Source organism: Argopecten irradians, chromosome 6 (assembly GCF_041381155.1).
Source record: "Argopecten irradians isolate NY chromosome 6, Ai_NY, whole genome shotgun sequence".
NCBI classification, from domain to species: domain Eukaryota; kingdom Metazoa; phylum Mollusca; class Bivalvia; order Pectinida; family Pectinidae; genus Argopecten; species Argopecten irradians.
In genome coordinates, this window is record NC_091139.1 from 39,013,069 (window position 1) to 39,034,990 (window position 21,922).

General features: G+C 35.4%; 2 protein-coding genes across 2 annotated transcripts in view; one reads left to right on the plus strand and one right to left on the minus strand.

The window, feature by feature from the left end:
- The window catches only part of LOC138325831 (protein FAM91A1-like), a 31,424-nt gene extending 27,981 nt beyond the window's left edge, over positions 1-3,443 (minus strand). Inside the window, exons 1-4 of the mRNA XM_069271769.1 lie at positions 3,288-3,443; positions 1,720-1,929; positions 904-971; positions 589-705 (exon numbers count right to left, since the gene is read on the minus strand). Coding sequence (XP_069127870.1) covers positions 589-705; positions 904-971; positions 1,720-1,888 — 354 coding nt within the window. The 5' untranslated portion in view covers positions 1,889-1,929; positions 3,288-3,443. The remainder of the gene's footprint in view (positions 1-588; positions 706-903; positions 972-1,719; positions 1,930-3,287) is intronic.
- Positions 3,444-18,506: 15,063 nt separating this feature from the next.
- Positions 18,507-21,922, plus strand: part of LOC138325833 (DNA-directed RNA polymerase I subunit RPA1-like) — a 44,063-nt gene continuing 40,647 nt past the window's right edge. The window contains exons 1-2 of the mRNA XM_069271770.1: positions 18,507-18,643; positions 20,298-20,457. Of these exons, the coding sequence (XP_069127871.1) occupies positions 20,298-20,457 (160 nt within the window). The 5' untranslated portion in view covers positions 18,507-18,643. The remainder of the gene's footprint in view (positions 18,644-20,297; positions 20,458-21,922) is intronic.

The following is a 21,922-nucleotide window of genomic DNA, read 5'->3' on the forward strand; positions in this document are numbered from 1 at the left end:
TATACATCTCTCACCGACCAAGAAGATCTCTTACATCCAATGCCCTGTCTTACATACACCCTGCACTCCCTCCTCCCTATATACATCTCTCACCGACCAAGAAGATCTCTTACATCCAATGCCCTGTCTTATATACACCCTGCACTCCCTCCTCCTCCCTATATACATCTCTCACCGACCAAGAAGATCTCTTACATCCAATGCCCTGTCTTATATACACCCTGCACTCCCCCCCTCCCTATATACATCTCTCACCGACCAAGAAGATCTCTTACATCCAATGCCCTGTCTTATATACACCCTGCACTCTCCTCCTCCCTATATACATCTCTCACCGACCAAGAAGATCTCTTACATCCAATGCCCTGTCTTATATACACCCTGCACTCTCCTCCTCCCTATATACATCTCTCACCGACCAAGAAGATCTCTTACATCCAATGCCCTGTCTTATATACACCCTGCACTCCCTCCTCCTCCCTATATACATCCCTCACCGACCAAGAACATCTCTTACATCCAATGCCCCATCTTATATACACCTCATCCTTCTATGCGTTGTCCCCCTAACCCTCCCAACAGACCTACCCTGACATCATCCTCTGTGACATAGCCTACACTGACTCGCCACCAATGTTCCATCAGAGCTGTATCCACTGGCTGTGCTGGCAATAGTTCTTTGGGATTTTTTCTTCGGAAAAATTTCTATAAATATCAAAACATTGAACCATAATTTGAAAGTTACAGACTGTGGTTTATATCAACGAAGCTTTAATGTTTTTCCAATCACAAAATGATGTGATTTTATACCACTGATAAAGGAAAAAACACATTCGATAGTTCTTAAGCAACATTACAGTATACTTGTGAATGAAAAAGACAAACATGAATTAGAGAACTCACCTTAGAAGATCTACATTGGTTCATCAAGTCAATGTACTGATTACGGCCAATTCCCAGCAGACGAAGACCTGAATTATTCAGTTTCATTGAATTAAAAACCAATCACTTTGGTTTTATCAATATCAGTGTACAACAATACAGGAGTTTTACGATAAAAAAAACAATGTGAGTAAAGTACAAATTACCTTCGATTAGTCCCATCTGCCAATAATGACGTCATAAAGATTACATCAAAATATAACATCACAATGACAGGACGATGGGATTTATCAACGGTAAATCATACTGCACCCACATCGTTTTGGGATCTGAAAACTTCCGTATTAGTAATACACTCTTGACATATTGCACCATACACAATGTAACAGATACCATATACCGTATTCAACCCAATAAGGGCCCATGTCCCTATAAGCCCCCCTTCCCCTTTTTGAGGCCTCAATTTCAATTGCTCATGCATAAATAAGGACCAAAATTACATAAAACGGTATAGATTTGCAATAATTTCGACTTATTAGCACCTTTTCACTTTTATCAAATTTTTAAGCGCGCTGGGCGCTTATTGGGATGAATACGATATATATATGCATGGGCCTGAAAAATTATTGATTTCTTTTTTTTTTAAGTTTAATATGACAACATACTTGCTGAAATAAGAAGATCAGAAGGATTCAATAGATCTACAATGATAAGCAGAAATGGTTTATAATCAAACCAATTTGATGCTTTATCAGATGTTCTGCTTTAAATATACTGTTTAGAACAGGCATTGTATTTTTATCATGAAGATGTAATTTGTATTTGAGATACACTTACAATCAGCCGCAGTAAAATTGGGTAGTGAGTCGTAACTCTTCTCCTGTGACATGATGGTGGACATCATATTGACGTAGTAGGTAAACGGCGTGACCCTTAACCCCTTGACCACCACATCAGACAGGTGGTAAGGATAGAGCATCAAGTGCTCCTGACTGTAACGCATCATCTCCTCATAGTAACGTTTCTCATCCTTACGTACTGTCTTCACTGTGAAATAAAAATAAGTTTACAAAATCGAAAGTCCAAACTCCAAAATCATATTTTATTAATAAATCTCAACTCCAAAATCACACTAATTAACAGATGGGAGACCACAAGTAAATAAATGAAATGATATCTGAATTGCAACACCAAACTTGATCCAATTTGATCTCTGCAACTAGTATTTATACAACTTTGACATGTCCGCAAAGACTGATTGTTGCCTATTAGACAGGTGATTGTTATGCACAATCTCATTATACACTGAGAGTTTAAAAATCAGATCATTATAGACAGGTGGTCGTTAGAGCAGGTTTAACTGTATAGGCAGAAGTAGGGTGGATTGAACTAGGGCTGCTGCGGTTAACTGGTATATTGGTGTATTGCAATGCACCACCAAAAAATATTGTACCGTACGCGTGATACAGATAGTCCACCTGTACCAGTTTTTTACGATAGTTTTTCTTAATATCATAATTTCATTTATTTGATATAATTAAAATGTCCTGTCATTAAAATAACAAACCAGCAAGTTGTATTTGTTTTCCATTCAGATAATATGAAGCCATGTATTCCTTTCTTTATCATATGCATTCCATTCCGATGTCGGTCAAATGTTTGTAACTAACGTGTATAATGTTCAAATGACATTTGCACAACGTTGAATATAAACCATATGGTATTAGGATAGTTTCTGAAATATTATCAAGCTGATTCGCTGCATCAATCAACAATACTGGAAGAATTCTTTAACTAATAACACAATTAAGGCCTGATGAACACATGGCTGCAGGGTTTTTGCCAGCCATTTCAGGTTTCATCACCCGGCGCCATTTTTGAATTACTACAGGTCTCAAAACAACACTGCAAGTCGATCAGCCCTTTAAAATTTAATCACGATCGTAAGTTTATTTTGCCAGGACAAATGTACCTAAATTTGATTGTTCATGTTTAGTTATTGCATTAGATTTGCGATCTTTGGTAGCCTAGCTTTTTCTCAAACAGATTCGTAAACAAGAACCTCACATTGGAGCATTTTTGTTACTTAAAAACACCATTGAACATAATGTAAAACTATACATAACATAGCATCGTACATTTGTATAATGGAAAGGGTGCTTTTATTATGGAATATATACAAAATAAAATCCATATATGTTAAGATCAAAATTTTGCAATATATATCACAATACACCTGTTGTGTATCACAATATATCATGGTACGCTTCAGCTGTATCGTCGCAGCCCTTGATTGAACCAAAGTGAAACTATTCAAATTAAAGTTTAAGTTGTACAGTGGCATAAAATGGTTAATATTATTCATGATTATATATACAGAATAGGTTTACATAAATTGCACTTACCTAAATTCCCTTTATATCGTAGTTGATTCTTTACACTAAACTGACCAACGGCCTTTTCATACTCCTTCTGAGAATTACCCAAAACCTGTAATAAGAATAAATGTTCCTGTAAATCAGACTTTTTTGTATCCTTAAAGTTTACTGGAGTATATAATACTGTTAAAGGATTTGTGCAGTCAAAAATGATAATTTCAGTTTATGCTGGAAATGGCTTTATTAGCACGTGTAGAAACCTCTCCGTGCCGCGCGCGACCGGAATAACCCGAAAGAAGTCGATATCGAGGTCCAAAATTCTGGCCGCCCGATTATGCATATTTTCTAGCTCTAAACCGTGTGACGTCACAATAGTCCGTGGTTTATAGCTGTACTATAACTGGTGTGCTATCACTTACATCGACGGTCACAGGAAAAGCCGATCAACGATTTTTTATGATTACTTTTGAGTGAAGTTAATCGTATAATAACTTTGGCTCGAATGTAAATAACTAAAAGAGTGAAATTCGATGTTTCAAATACTCTAATTTATGCTCTAATAGCAGGTATCTTCATGTAATTATGAAAGAAAATCCACACAGAAATAAAAGTTTCGGATTTTTTGTCGAGGAGTTCAGCAACGAATAAGCTTTAATTAGATAATATTTTCCTATAGTCTGTATCTTTGATACATTGTGAATTACAAAGTTTGTGACTGTAAAATGAAATTTCACGTACATGTAGCAATTTAAGAAATCCTTGATTAAAGTATTGACGTACGTACACACCGATGATTGATCATTACAAATATTGAGTTGTGTGTTGTTAACCGAAGAAATTGAGAAACATTTATTACAATACCGTAAAACGTTTCAACATATGGTAGAAAAAAATTATTTTTGATTTAGAAAAGATCTAAATATTGAGATATTAAACAAAACAAACTATTTTTTCAGACCGTGCGGTCCCTTTCAATTTTTAATCGATATACGAGTAGATACACCGATATAGATATATAATTAGCCATGCCTTTAGTTTGATGGTTATGTAATACCTGGACCAGGATGTTGTTTACCTGTACACAACGCCATTCATCGAACTCACCTGTAATTACCTGGCCGCGGGCAATTTGCTATTCGGTGGACTATATCGGGTATTTGCTATTGTCTTACTGTCAATCAGGTTAGGACATCTGTTAATTGGATTGTGATTTGAATTATGGAAACCCCGTACATCTATGCTCTAAGTTTTTTATTGTCACCTCCATTTTTAAAATGAAGATGTAAAAGCAAATGGAAATAAAATATCCCTGATCATACCTAGGATATATATATGTCGTACACAGGTAAAACAATAATGGAAGTTGACTTATTCAGAAACAAAAATGGTTCTTAAGAACTATTTCAACTAAAGATTAAACTTTAAACATTATTCCAGTCTAATACTGTAATTACGGAATCGTGGCATATCTATATAGCAATCTACCGTAATTTCTAAGGTATTAGTAAAACTTCTAAGCATGTATTTTCACCGCCATTTATTCGGAGGTCTATATTTTCCGCCATTTTCAAATTCATGTCTTTGAAATTAAAAACCTGTACAGACAATAGGCTAAAGCTAACATTTACAAAAAATCAACACCCTACATGAGACGATATAAAGGCCCTACGAGCTCACAAACAACGGACAAAAAATAAAGAAAATGAAACAAATTGCCATATTTGGAGACCTATATTTTCGCCATTTTTTCTATATAACTTCTTTAAAATAAATAACTTTTGAAGACAAAAGTTCATACAACATAGGTATGAAAAATCAACACTGTACATACAGGTTTATAGGCGCTAAAAAACGTCTCGGGCAAGGACAAATATAAACTAAAAATTCGATTTTCGAAATGTCCGATATCTCCGCCATTTTGAATCTTATGACCTTGAACTTGGTCATTTTATTGTGTCTGAAAGCATGATCTTTTACATCCAATTCAAAACATTTCATCTTTGAATTTTCATGAATTACGCTAAAATTTACGTTAAAAAATGAACGAAACGCCATATTCGGAGGGCTATAATTCCGCCATTTTCAAATTCATGTCTTTGAAATTAAAAACCTGTACAGACAATAGGCTAAAGCTTACATTTACAAAAATTCAACACTCTACATGAGATGATAAAGGCCCTACGAGCTCACAAATAACGGACAAAAATAAGAAAAAGAAACAAATTGCCATATTTGGAGAGCTATATTTCCGCCATTTTTTCTATATAACCCCTTTAAAATAAAGAACTTGTGAAGACAAAAGTTAATACAACATAGGTATGAAAAATCAACACTGTACATACAGGTTTAAAGGCGCTGAAACGTCTCGGGCAAGGACAAATATAAACTAAATATTCGATTTTCGATGTCCTATATCTCCGCCATTTTGAATCTTATGACCTTGAACTTGGTCATTTTATGTGTCTGAAAGCATGATCTTTCACATCTAATTCAAAACATTTCACCTTTGAATTTTCATGAATTACGCTAAAATTTACGTTAAAAAATGAACGAAACGCCATATTCGGAGGTCTATATTTCCGCCATTTTCAAATTCATGTCTTTGAAATTAAACACCTGTACAGACAATAGGCTAAAGCTAACATTTACAAAAAATCAACACCCTACATGAGAGGATAAAGGCCCTACGAGCTCACAAACAACGGACAAAAATAAGAAAATGAAACAAATTGCCATATTTGGAGACCTATATTTTCGCCATTTTTCTATATAACTTCTTTAAAATAAATAACTTTTGAAGACAAAAGTTCATACAACATAGGTATGAAAAATCAACACTGTACATACAGGTTTAAAGGCGCTAAAACGTCTCGGGCAAAGACAAATATAAACTAAAAATTCGATTTTTGATGTCCTATATCTCCGCCATTTTTGATCATATGACCTTGAAATTGGTCATTTTATGTTCCTGAGAGCATGATCTGTCATATGCGCTATTCAAAACTTTTCTGTGACAAATTTCGTTTTTGACCTTTGTTTGACCCCGTAGCGAACTCTTGACCTTGACATAATCTCTGATAACATGGCATGGGAAAAAGCACACGAAATGTCAAGATCTGTCTGAATAACTAAACGTGAACAATGTACAGCGTACGGTAATGAAGTAATGAGCGTTTAAAACTTCGTTCCGAAAAATTTGTTTTTTTACGTCTGTAACCTTGACCTTGAACCTTATCGTACAAAATCGAACTTACGTTTCAAGCTCTCATGTACATACATAACGTGTCCAAATTTGAGCGTCGTACCTTGTTCCGTTCGTGAGAAAAAGTGTTAAGATGGTTTCGTGGAAATAATAAGAATAATAATAATAATAATAATAATAATAATAATAAGAAAAAACAGAACAATAACAATAGGGATTTCCATCCTTAATGGAAATCCCTAATTAATTATTTTGAAATAAGTTTGAAGAAAACCGCAACTGCAAGTCAATTATCCATTATTGCAAAACTACGTGGTATTTTAATGCAAATCCCTTTGTTTGCATCCTTTATGGTAAAATTAGTCTTCTTTCTAAAATAAGGTTAGAATTTTAAAGAGAAATAGTAATTTTGTTGACACTGTAACATCATGAGGCTTTATTTCATGGTAAGCCATGCAATACAGCCTCAGGCACCGATAGATATGAAAGAAAATGTGTTTATTGCATACTATACATTTGTTAAATTTCCCGATGGACTGTGTGGACCTTATTCTCGAGGTTTTATTTCCTAGAATCACCTTTTTTCTGATAAGATTGTTTTTTCTTATCATTTTGGTTAAATCATCTGATAATATATGTAATTCACAGTTTGAAGATATCTGTTTATATCACAATACGGAAATTATATTACTTGTCAAAGTAGAAATGAAAGTCGAGTTGAACTCTGAACTTTCGGATAACAGTGTGGATGCTCAACTACATAGGCTATACAGGACTAATTCTTTCAGCTGTTCTTCTTTATAATCTATACGCAGTCTACCTGATACTAGATTTAAAAATGTTCTCATTCTTCGGTACGAGCGTATCGGAGGAACGTTTTTAGGAATAAGATTAAAGTTGTATTTTACCGAGCCCAAAGTTGGTCTTCTGATGCACACCTACGTAAAAATTGAATTTTAGTTATTGAAAACATCCTACCAAAAATCGTAAATCGCACTATGATGCAAATTTGCGGCCATATTATTATATACCGCAATTAACAGACTACCTTTTTTGCGAATAAGATCATTTATATATTACATGTAAAGCATATGTATTTAGAAACATTATGTATTTTGATATTTAAAACGGGCCGATATGGGCCATACCTGTTTCGCGAATCTACCAAAATCAGAATCCTCACGAATTTGTGAGTTTATATAACAAACCGGCGAAGATTTTGAGAAATTGTGGTGAGCGCATAATAGCTGAAATCGATTGAAATTTTAAGAAATGTATTGTCCCCTTCAAAAAGAATAACATTTAGACAATATCACATTTACAGCAAATGGTCCCGTCTAAACACAGAAAACGTACTAAAAGTGTATGTTCGTGTATACTACCAATTCTACAACGAGCAAAATCGCTCCAATTCAAAACTTTGGTCAGAATGTTACAGAAAAGTACAGAGCGTTGCAACACAACTAAGGTATCGGTTTGTCTAGAATTATGTATAGCGTTATGCTCGTCACTATAAAATGTCCATATAAAGGGTAATTTTAATTATTTACCTCCTTTTCTGGCAAAACTACTGGCGGCCGCCATTTTGATTCGTGTAACACACCAACTACAGACCACGTGATTCCCCACCGTGGAACAGATGATCACCGATCTCGGCCATTTTTGTCTGTCGTCTCCGATTTGATACAAGCTCTCTGATTGACTCCTATGAGCGAGTGGACCAATCAGAGAACATACGCGGATTTAAAGCGAACATAGAAGAACTTAAACATGATATACAAACAAAGAACCCATCTATATTCCGCCTTCAAGAAGTAATGTTGAAAGACACTATCAATCTCAGATAATTTACATTATACACAAACACTCCAACAGACGGTCGGGCATCAGCTGGCGTGGCGGTGGCGGTACATTAAAACGTCCCCCACAGACACATCCAGCTAAGTACATGTACCACCTTACAAGCTGATGCCATAAGTGAAACCCTTCACTGAAAAATAACAGTCTGTTCTATATATTTACCTCTTAATACTCCATTTAGTTGTGATCAACATAGTAACATCGTATCGCAACTACCAGTGCCATATATTATAATGGGTGACTTTAATGGTCAAAATAGACACTAGGGCTCCCAAGGCACTGACAAAGTATTTGTGGGGGACCCGAAACGGTTCAAGTCGGGTCCACAGTCTCCAAAACCACCTGCTAGGCAACCTGGAGCTAAAACGCCAATTCCACCGGCGTCTCCAGGACTTACACAACATAAACTTCAAACAACACCAAGCATAAGAAAAAAGTTACCGCCGCTCATCATAGACGTGCTTTATCTCAACCGTCTATTGACGTTAAAAAGCTTCCTGATAAAGCCAATCGACCAGCAAATACACCACCGCAGGAGCAACGCCAGACCAAAACCACCAAGGTACAGCTGGCGACGCTCCCTGCACTAAACAACAAACCCAGTAAGGGGTAAGGGATCAGATGACCCTATCCTTGCCCCAACATATTTTACACCCTCTCTTGCTCGCTTACCCACATTGATCTATCGTTGTGCCATCCATCAATTCTTCTGGATTACGATTGGAGGGTCAACGATGATGTTTGTGGGAGCGATCACTTTCCAATTATACTAATAAACATAGGGTCACCAAAACTTTAGCCTATTCCTCGTTGGAATCTACATAAGGCGGACTGGGTTCAATTAAAAATCTTGTGTGCAGAGGAACTCATCGAGGATAAATTTTTGAACCTTGTACTAGAAAATGGAATTTGAGCTTTAACTTTGATACAGAAATGTGGTTAAAAATATATACTCTTCCATTTAAGGTAACAAAAAATTCCAAATTGATATGGTTTCAAGTCAGAATTATTCATCATATATTAGTTACTAATACCTTCCTTCATAAGATAGGAATAAATCCTAGTCCAATGTGTACTTTATGTAATACAGAAAGGGAGACAATTATACATTGCCTATGGGAATGCAAAGAGGTGCAAACTCTGCTTCAAAATTTTGAAACTTTATTAGATTTATTGTTTATTCCATTTTCATATAATAAAGATTCATTTCTTTTTGGAATAGTTTTACAAAATTGTAGCTCTGTTGACAATGAAATTTTGATAATTATGAAACATTACATTTATAAAACCAGATGTCTTAGCAACTCTTTAAATATCAATGCTCTTATTAATGTAATTAAGGATAATTTTTTAGTTCAAAAATATATGTTTTTTTAGTCAAAGTGACCATATTAAAAGGCAATTTGAAATAGGCTGGAGGAAATGGAAACCTTTATTGGACCTTTAAGTATATACCTTTACCCTAGTCTTTCACTTAGTATTTTACTACTGCTAACTTACTTTAATTTTCTTTTTATCTTTGGTTAGGGTTAACCGGTTTATATAGCCGATCAGCACGATTCTTCAGAACAATTTATTTATTTTTTTATTTAATATAATATATTTAAACTATAATATAGTGTATGTGTAACGGTACCTCCTCCCTCTTCTTCCTTCTTATCTTTCTTCTTTAGTATGTCTGTGTCCGTCTGTCTGTCTGTCTGTATGTATGTGAGTGTGTGTGTGTGTGTGTGTGTGTATGTGTGAGAGAGAGAGAGAGAGAGAGAGAGAGAGTGAGAGCATGCATATATGTGCGTTATGGTTTGCTATTAATGGTAAATATATGTTTTTTATGGATGTCTCGTAACGTACAATTTGATGTTTTTAAGTATTGTGAATGAGTGCATATGCAAGTGTTTGTGTGTTAGTGTCCATTTATATATACTGTGTAAAATGTTCGAAAATAAAAAATTAAAAAAAAAAAAAAAAAAAAAAATTGAACCTTGATAACCCATAAAATTTTTCACGGAAGCGCTCACTTCTATCGCTTCAAAAACCATACCAAAATCCGTGCCAAAACCTAGAAAGTTCCTTCTCTCAAATGATTCATTTATCAATAGATCTTGTAGAAATGCAGCTCTGAGGCGGTACTTGGCTTCGCCAACCGTCTCAAACTATAACAATTTTAAAATTTGGAGAGCAAAAGCTCGAAGGTCTATCAAATTCGACAAGAAAAGTACATGGAAAGAGTACGTCTCAAAAATTAATTCCAATACATCTTCGAAGAAAGTTAGGGAAATGATTGGTAAAATCAGTGGGAAAAGAAAAACAAAACCATTCTCCCACTTCATTGACAAAAATAAAATATTTCCTTAAAAATTCGAAATAGCTGACGCCTTTTCCAAAATTTTGCTTAAAATTCCTCGTCAAAAATCATTCAAAAAATTCCAAAAATTTAAAAAAAGAAAAGAAAAAGAGACGTCTAAATTTTAAATCCTCCAATACTGAAAGTTACAATAGGCCTTTCGAGATACTAGAATTGCTGGAGTCCCTCAAATTCAAGGGACTCGGCAGCTGGACCAGAGGAAATTCCGTATGTGTTTTTAAAACAATTACCAGACTCATCACTAAAATGTATTTCAACAATATTTAACCAAGTTTATTCTTCTGGCGAAATTCTCGAGTCTTGGAAGGAATCTACTATTATACCCCTTCCGAATCCCGGGAAGAATGCCAATAACTATCGTCCTCTTTCATGGACGAGCTGCATTTGTAAGACGCTTGAACGTATGATAAATACTAGATTAGTTTGGTTCCTGGAATCAAACAATATTCTAAGTCCTCTGCAAAGCGGCTTTAGAAACCGCAGGAGAACGGTAGATCACTTAGTTAGACTAGCAACATTTATACGAGAAGCTTTTGCCAAGAAAGAACATCTTGTGGCCGTGTTCTTTGACCTTGAAAAGGCATACGACACAACTTGGCAATATGGAATCAAGAACGATCTCCATAATATCGGTATACGTGGTAATTTGCCAAAGTTTATTTCAAAGTTTATACCCGATAGGCATTTCAAAGTTCGAAAGGGTTTAACTTATTCTGAAACACAAAAACAGGAGATGGGTGTCCCTCAGGGTGGTATCCTGTCTGTCACACTTTTTGCTTTAACAAGAGGCCCAAAGGGCCTTAACGGTCATCTGACTACCTTGACAATAGTAAAATTAATTACATATATATATGGTGTCACTTTGTAAGGACCTTGTCAGGATCATTTTCAATTTCTTTCAACAAATTTTAATTCAAACAAGAGGCTCAAGGGCCTTAACATATAGAAAATCAATTAGATATAGTGTCGTGGTAGCCATCTTCGATTTAGGATCAACCCAGAGATGTAACAATACTTTGTCGGGACCATGTCAGGATCATTTCATGCAACTTTCAGCCAAATGGCACCAGTAGAACTTGAGAAGTTCAAAATGTTTTTTCAAGATGTTGGCTGTGGCGGCCATCTTGGATTTTGGATCGACCCGTAACATAACAACACTTTGTCAGGACCATGTCAGGATCATTTCATGCAAGTTTCAGCCAAATCGCACCGGTAGAACTAGAGAAGAAGTTCAAAATGTGTTTCAAGATGGCGGCTGTGGCGGCCATCTTGGATTTCGGATCGACCCGAAAAATAACAACACTTTGTTTGGACAAAAAGAAGACTTTATTATTGGAAATCTGATTTTAATGATGTACCACAAGAATAAAGCAAACAAGACTTCCTTGGTTTTGAAAGATATTTTCATCAACAAAAGAACGACAAAAGAATGATCCCACGACATATCCGAAACGTTACAAGATCTCTTTACTAGATGGGACAAACGGATGTCGGTTTTAAGCTGGAAATGATGACCATCACAAGGCTACAGGAGTTTTTCAACTTTGTATTGCCAAAGGTATAAGGTTTATAAATAAAATTGATTCAAATAAGGGCGATGATCCTATTCAATATGCCACTATTAACAAACTCAACCTTACTCTACTATTTACTAAACATTATCTCAATTCAGTATTTTTAACTTCAGGTACAGCATAAACCCTTGGCAAACTTTCTTAAAAGCTTAAAACAGTGGATTAGATACATCAAGCATCAGCTAGAGAAGTTTCAATCCGTGAAAGCACAATGAACACTAGATCCTATCTTTTAACAATGGCTCTTTTTTCAAAGGGAAATGATAAGCGGACAACTATTCGAAAGCAAAAACTTGAAAACGTTATAAAGGTAATGAAAGTCTTACAACTAGTATCCTATTCAAAATATAAATAACATCGTGTAACGATATGGGGGAAATTATTTATTTTGTGAAATATCTTATGTCCTTTGTTCAAAAGTGAAATTCGAATTTAAATTATGTGGTATATTTTTGGTATCAAGAAATTGAAAATTTGTTTAATTTCATGTCTTAGAAAATGGACAAAAATATCTTTACGATGACGATGCGGCATTCATTAACAGATACATAGCTGCCTTTGCCTGTTTGAAAATGAGAAATCGTCCAGGTGCATTTACTAATTTTAATTAAAAGTACATGACTACGAACGTGAAGTTCACAAAGAAGGGTAAATTATAGAAAACGAGAACTTTGGTGATTGGACTAACGGAACACAAAACAACAGAACAGTAAAACGCATACCAGGTATCTCATTCTTGATGTTTTTGGGAGAAATTCTTTGCCGATTACGTAACCTTGTACGCGAACCGATCAGGAAGATGTCTGGATCTGAAGCAACAGAATTTATTCTTGAATACAATGGAAAGAAGTTAGAGAAGGTCACAGAAGGCAAAATATTTCCCCCCGAGCGTTGCAATTGAAGTTTTGGGAAACAATATAGTTATTATTTTTTGCTATTACATTAGTGCGAAAACTGCAGGAGCAATACATGGTGATTATGTACAGATTACAAGAGGAAATGGTCACATTTTACAAAGCAAACGATTGCACTGCAATGCCATCTAGATTATCGGCATCAACTTAAAAGAAGTAACCAGGAAATGAACAGAGATAACGACGAAGAACTACAGACAATCCGACTCCTTCTCATATACAAAGGAAAGAAACCCGAAAAGCTACAACCACCACAGTCACAGACTGATGATTTAACTTCCCTTGGTTCTGCTTCACCAGTAGAGGAAACTGGCTTCTCCGAGGATAACATTGAACGAATTGTCGACATTCCGAAGGATCTAAGAAATTCGAACGATGGTAGTCTTCTACAAGTCGACATACCCACCCAAAATGAAATTGTAGTGAAACACAGCATAACAACGGAGTTTGGACATAAAGTCGGGAGGCGGTAGAGGTATTTTAAGCTCAAAGACGAATTGGTAGAGATTGCAAGGGCCCTTGTTACAAAGGATGCTAAGAAAAGAAACACGTAAGAATACCACGTTTGTTTGATTATTTTAACGTCCTATTAACAGCCATGGTCATGTAAGGACGGCCTCCCATGTATGCAGTGTAGCGTGTGTGAAGTGCGATTGTTTGTTTGATTGATTAACGTCCTATTAACAGCTATGGTCATGTAAGGACTGTCTCCCATGTATGGGGTGTGTTGCGTGCATGTTGTGCGAGGTGCGTGTTTTGGGAGACTGTGGTATATTCATGTTGTGTCTTCTTGTATAGTGGAACTGTTGCCCTTTTTATAGTGTTATATCACTGAAGCATGCCGACGAAGACACCAAGCAACACACCCCACCCGGTCACATTATACTGACAACGGGCAAACCAGTCGTCCCACTCCCTGTATGCTCAGCGCCAAGCAGGAACAGAAACTACCACTTTTATAGACTTCGGTGTGTCTCGGCCAGGGGACAGAACCCAGAGCCTTCCTCACAGGGGCGAACGCTCAACTCAGGGCCAAAAGTGAGGCAGTGCCAAGGGAGGCATTAGGAAAGATAAAGTTAGTTAGGGAGAAGAGAAAAGATAAGATAATTAATTTACTCACCTTTTACGATCATACAATAGGGGCAGCAGGTACAATTCTAACGCCCTACCTGCAGGGCCGCACAGCTTCCACAATTACAAGTTGAAAGCAATGGTGAACCATATAGAAAAACCGATTCCAGCGAATGTATGTCGACGCATCCACCATCCCGTGCTGTTGTTACAAGCAACTCGAATCAGGGACAATAGAATGCACGAATTATTAGAAACAATACAATATATAATATATTTTATAGACTTTGGTGTGTCTCGGCCAAGGGACAGAACCCAGAGTCTTCCTCACAGGGGCGAACGCTTAACTCAATGCCAAAAGTGAGGCGGTGCCAAGGGAGGCATTAGGAAAGATAAAGTGAGAAAGGAAGAAGAGAAAAGATAAGATCCTAAATTTAGTCGCCTTTTACGATCATGCAATAGGGGCAGCAGGTACAATTCTAACGCAAGGGCGAACGCTAAACAGACGGCCAAAAGTGAGGCGAGTCAAGAGAGACTTTAGGAAGAAGAAAGTAAACTATGAAGAAAGATAATGTTCTAAATTTAATCGCCTTTTACTATCGTGCAAAAGGGGCAGCAGTTAAAATTAGAACGCCCTACCTGCAGGGCCGACATAATGAAACAAAATTAATGGATGAAATTGCGAAGCTTAGAAATAGCTGCTGGGTACCATATCTAAGCAGGATTCAAAGACAGGCTTTAGTCAGTTTGCTGGCGTTGCGAACGACCTATATCTAGCTAGCCCCTCAATCCCTATACATGTATATCGTTGCATTCGGGAAAGAGGTATTAAACCCACCCAACCCAGGAGATTCAGAGGGAACGCTGCCAACAGTCCGTAGGATAAGTCCCTCGTGTATTAACGTGTCACAAAGTGCTTACCCACTGGACAGCATTCATCCCTTCTCTGAATGATGGATTAAGCTCAAGGGATTACCCTATGCATTTCAACACCATATTAATTGCCTCATTGTAGCTTCAGAGGCATTTATGGCTATTTGGAGAAATAATAGATTAAACTAGCAAACAAAATAACATTCGGTATGGCAATATAAGAAGTAGTTGTCAAACCAATTGAAACCACAATTAATGTATTGCCGCTGGCAACAAAGAGGTACTCGATGAGCATATACACTGTATATGAAATCTAATATATTACAAGGTGTTATATTATATTATATTGTTAAATATGAGGTTGAAAATATATGCCATTCAGCGAAGGATTTTGGTACTAATATAATCCGTCAGAGTGAGTACACGTCTGTATCGCGCGGAGTAGTAAAGCAAAGTGGCGGGATTACAAAGAATAAGTACTTCCGTTCGTCACCTGCGGGACGAGTTTGCAAACCTAACATTATTCGTCACACTTCACACTATACTTTAGGTATGAGTCAAGGGGACCCCTTGTGTTCAACTTTTGAACATTTATAATTTTCGATTTTTCAATTATTTTGGCAAATGAAGAGGCTTCATTCTTTATTTCAAACCCACTTATAATAGTATTTAATAATTGGTTTTAACAACAATTGATTATTCAAGAAAAAATATCAAAATTTTGACAGGATAAAAATTAAAGATGCTCTACCGCCGACAGAGCATAAACGATAATCATCAGTTGAACAATACTTGGTGTTTAATCGTGTTTATGTGTCTAATTAACACACACAAAAATATTGGGTAATTAGTGCATTTTCATTCTTGCGTTTTCGCTAGCGCTTCAAAAACTTAACTTCTAGATATGCTTTCGGGTGAAGTAAAAAATATTTTCTTTTATGATATCACAAATCAAATAATAGTTGAATAGAAGATGTAATTCATAAGAAACAAACACTCGAAAGATACAAAATAACATATTATATTTCCCTATTTTGAAGATAAAAACTAATTGAAATCGAACTAAAAAAAAAGATTAAAAAAAAAGAGAAACTGAAATGCATTTTGATTTTCAAATAAAATATGTTTAAACTAAAAATAACAACATTACAAAATAAAAGGCTACAATCTTAATTTTAACCAATCAGGGGTCTTGATTTCGTTACCATTGCTAAAAAGTATTTCGAAACTGTTACTATGTTGTACCAATTTTCACTTAAAGCCTATCAAAAATTATCAAAATTTCAACCAATCAGAGACGCCAATTCAGTTTCTACATGTATTGAAACCAAGCATTTTGGTAATATCCCCAAGTTATTCAGCATACAAAATGTACCTCATGACCCCTATACATTGTATATCAATTTTCACTTAACCTGACATTTTCTAAATTTCAGGTAATCAGAGGCCTCCATTGTGTACCCCAAGCCTGTTTTCCTGGATTTTGATTTTGAAACTAATTTACACATAGACAGAAGATGTCCTGAGAGTATTTTTCATGTAAAATTGTGGACACATTCTTTAAAGTTTTAATGAGATGACAAAGAGCAATGTTTCGTTTTCTCCCAAATGTGTGTTTTTTGTTTTTTTTGTGTTTTTTTTTTTTCAAATGATTATTCCAAACAAAATTTTCCGTTAAAAATAATCTTAAAATGGCTAAGATACATGATTTAGGAATAAAATGTAGAATATTTAACAAATTAAGGATGACATACGTTTTAATTAAAGATGCTCCACCGCTGACAAATGGTATTTTTTCACTATCAAAAACAGAAGCAGAAGATTTGGTATTTTTCTTCAGTTACAAAAATTACTTACTTTACACCATTTTCACCATTGAAAAGTTTGAGCTTCTAATTTTACTTAAAGTTTAAAATATAAAAAATAATTAATTGCATCCCGAAAAAATTCACTTACACTATATCCTATATGGAATGATGTACTGATTGCGCATGCACCAAAATCAAAACAAATTATTTTATATGATTTTTTGTGTTAATTAGACATACATATACACGATTTAACCCCAATTATTGTTCAAATGATGAGTATCATTTATGCTCTGTCGGCGGTGGAGGATCTTTAATGTAATTTATGGCTTATTTGTGCAGGTAGTTTCAGTGAATTGTGCCTTTTAATATATATATATATAATTATAAAATAATTTATTTCGCCTTTAGTGCATGCGCAATCAGTACTTCCTTCCATATAGGATATAGTGACACGGAATTTTTTCGGGATGCAATTAATTATTTTTCATATTTTTAACTTGAAGAAAAATTAGAAGCTCAAACTTTTCAATGGTGGTGATGGTGTAAAATAAGTAACTTTTGTAACTGAAGAAAAATACTAAATCGTCTGCTCCTGTTTGTGATAGTAAAAAATACCATTTGTCAGCGGTGGAGCATCTTTAAGTTATTATTTCAAGTATAAATCCTGACGGACCTGCAGATTTTGATTCTGGCTTGAGTTGTGAGGGTTTTATCGAGGCTCGTCTGAAAACAATATGAAATCACCACGTGCGTCTTTAATTCATAAACGAACGACTAGGTCCAACCAGTCAAACCGTAAATATTGATTTAAGCAATAGGCCTTTATTTAACGTTACTGTAGCCGATGCACATATTTTGGAATTTATTATATTGCATTTATTAGAAAATCTGTTATAGGTTTAAAAAAATCATGAACAACCATATAAAAAGACAGACAAATCAAAATATACGTAATTCTCTTGTATCGAATTTCCTAATATTACAGAGTTTGAAAATTGGTGTAAAATGTTCACCTTCCGGATAAGATATCTCCGGTACTAGGCCTACTCCATCTTATACTTATTAGAACAGCTGTCGGGATCAACAAAACGCTTGAAGCGGACGACCACAAAACTGAAAGATGTCGAACTTCTAGATCTGTTAACCCACGTGTTCATGTTTTGTAAAAATAATCAAAGCTGGATGGCTTGTTAAATAATATCTGATTGTAAGTATTCATGGACATATATGCGAACTAATTTATTAGCATTCTCACGAATATTTAGAGATCTAGATGAAACACAGGCCTAACAATAATATTAACGTCGTTTAAGAATGATGTTGAGGTAATCAAAAATATTTGACGTCGGTCTATACCTTATTGAGAAACTTCTGAGGTCGGGGGCAATAACGACATTCGTTTTTTATAGGTTTAATGAACAACCATATATAAAAAGACAGACAAATCAAAATATACGTAATTCTCTTGTATCGAATTTCCTAATATTACAGAGTTTGAAAATTGGTGTAAAATGTTCACCTTCCGGATAAGATATCTCCGGTACTAGGCCTACTCCATCTTATACTTATTAGAACAGCTGTCGGGATCAACAAAACGCTTGAAGCGGACGACCACAAAACTGAAAGATGTCGAACTTCTAGATCTGTTAACCCACGTGTTCATGTTTTGTAAAAATAATCAAAGCTGGATGGCTTGTTAAATAATATCTGATTGTAAGTATTCATGGACATATATGCGAACTAATTTATTAGCATTCTCACGAATATTTAGAGATCTAGATGAAACACAGGCCTAACATTTATGTGTTTAAATGATGTTGAGGTAATCCAATAATATTAGACGTCGTTATTGAGAAACTTCTGATGGGGCAATACCGACATAACATGACGTAATGATCAAAAACACTGTTTGTCTCGTCGTTCTATACCTCTTACATATTTGTTACTCTCATAACAGGTCGGGGAAAACCACTATCTTGCATAAGGCATAACATAAGAGTCGACTAATCAGTCGTTTTTTATCGGACGTTATATATTTTGCTGACTGTTAGACACGAAGTAATGTTTTAATAGTGTCTCCTCTAACATTGTTGGGATAGCCTACTAGTGTTGGGGTTAGCCCCACAATGCGACAAAAAATGGCATACATTGATACAACAGTAAAAGTTGAAAAATCAGTTGCAATAAAAAAAAACACAGTAGAAAATTGGATGTATTTAGATAAAAATGTGGTCGTTTCGAAAAATACTCATTGAATGATGTCGGTAACCAAATGGATCCCTTTTTAACTAGTAAAATACTTTAAATGTAAAGCACCCTTTATCAACTTAAGTGACAAACAATATTAGGAATCGGTCCTTTTACAAGTGAGACCCTATAAAGGGCTGGCAAAAACTCTAGTCACATGATAGCTTGAATAAGGGCTGATGTTGTCTTGAGCATCCTCTGAACATCAAAGAAGTTTTTGTTAATGTATGGCTTCATTGTATTGTTGAAAATGTATTGTTTTTATAATAATTTATTCAATTGTATATATATAGAGTCATATAGAATACATTTTGTATTGGGTCAACATATAATTCTCTGTCCTGTAGCATATGTATGTCTTTATGAATGAAAAGTGAATGAATGTCAATGTTTTATGTGGTAAATGTTTATAGTATTGGATGAATGAAATGAGTCATGTGTAAATGAGAGTGAGAGCTCCTACCCACCACACCCCTGTGTCGGAACATTTGTTTACATCTTTGAAGGCTTATCCCAAGACCTTGGTACCCTTCATTCAGACGTATAACAAGTTTCTGGGGCATTAAATGTTGTTTTTGTGGAGAAAAAACCCCACTTTTGACTGTTTGAATCTTTACATCATTTCTAACATTGCCCTCAGAAGTCCCTCAATATCATACATCTGATATTAGTCGATTATATACGTCACAACTGAATAGCACTGGATATGAACAACTATTAGCAAGATTGCAAAGATTAACAACATTCTGTTTTCACCGAATGATAAACTATTACTGAACACATTAAACATGTTATAAATGGCAGCGGTGGCTGAGTGGTTAAGATGTCTCAACATATATTACCACAAACCCTTCACCTCTCGGTCGTGAGTTTGAATGTGGAGCAGTTGCCAGGTACTGACTGGTGGTAGGTGTTTTTTCTTTGGATACTTTAATTTGGCTTTCCTCCACCAAGATACCTGGCACATCCTTACATGACCCTGGCTGTTAATAGGGCATTAACCTTATAAAACCCTAAAAAGATACTCATCAATGGCAGGATAGAGGCAGGGTAATAAACTGGCCTTGGTGGTATTTTCTCTGTGCTATACCGTATATTTCTTTTAATTTGCTATGTACAGATGGACACAGATATTGCTGTTCAGAGGCTGGAGGGCCTGGAATTCCGCTTCTACTTGGAGTCAGAGATTCAGAAGCTTAGTGTGAAGGAAATTACCAATACTCAGACATTTGATGCACTTGCTCATCCCTGCTCTGGTGGACTGTACGATTCTGCTCTTGGTATGCCAAGTTTATGATTGTCTTTTATAAATTTAAATAATACCTGTCAGTAACTTCTCCAAAGACCCACACCCAAATGGCAAAAACGAACTTTCACCCATGTGATGTACCATCCTGAACCTTCAATACAACATCAAAGTCTTTCAGTTACTATGTATATTTAGTACTTATATTTAGCATTGACATGTACAATTTCAATATTGATATATTCTCCTACATGAAAATAAAGTAAAACAATCTGTTTTGGCTGATGTGTTACCCTACATGTAGGTACACGAGCTGACTAAGCTTGCCAGCTCATAATTATATAAGCTGAATGCACTTCTTGTGTCAATACAGGTATGACACATATAAGATATTTAGTACTAACTCCTTAACTTGTAGTCAACAGCATGAAATATGATGACATTAATAACATACAAAGAGAATAGGTGGTTCAGACAGTCTGATCACCAGCTACTAATTCCAACAAGTACACAAAATCAAGTATTTACCAATTATTAGGTTACAATTATTTATTGGTCTTATGTCAGTTGTATATATATGTACATATATGTCCTGGATTATGATAGAATATTAAAGAAAAATAAACCAAATATGTACAATAAACTAAGAATACTATCCTTTACATGTAAACGTAGCTTGTTTGAATGGATTTGGGTTTTACATGGTGTTAAATGCACTCCCTCTCACTCAGCTGAGCATATATATGCATTCTTCTTTTTTGAACAATCTGTAGAGTCCTAGATATCAACGAGGACCACATCAGTTTGATACCTGGTTGGTTTTACACTCATCAGAAATGTTATGTTTTAAATACTCACCTACACATGTATATTTGCCAAACTGAAGTAACAGGAATGTTATGTTTTAAATACTCACCAACACGTGTACACTTGCCAAACTGAAGTAACAGGAATGTTATGTTTTAAATACTCACCTACACATGTATACTTGCCAAACTGAAGTAACAGGAATGTTATGTTTTAAATACTCACCTACACATGTACACTTGCCAAACTGAAGTAACAGGAATGTTATGTTTTAAATACTCACCTACACATGTATACTTGCCAAACTGAAGTAACAGGGAATGTTATGTTTTAAATATCTCACATATACTTGCAAACTGAAGTAACAGGAATGTTATGTACCTCACTTGCCAAACTGAAGTAACAGGAATGTTATGTTTTAAATACTCACTACACATGTATACTTGCCAAACTGAAGTACAGGAACATGTTTTAAATACTCACCTACACATGTATACTTGCCAAACTGAAGTAACAGGAATGTTATGTTTTAAATACTCACCTACACATGTATACTTGCCAAACTGAAGTAACAGGATGTTATGTTTTAAATACTCACCTACTCAGTGGTATATACTTGCCAAACTGAAGTAACAGGAATGTTATGTTTTAAATACTCACCTACACATGTATACTTGCCAAACTGAAGTAAC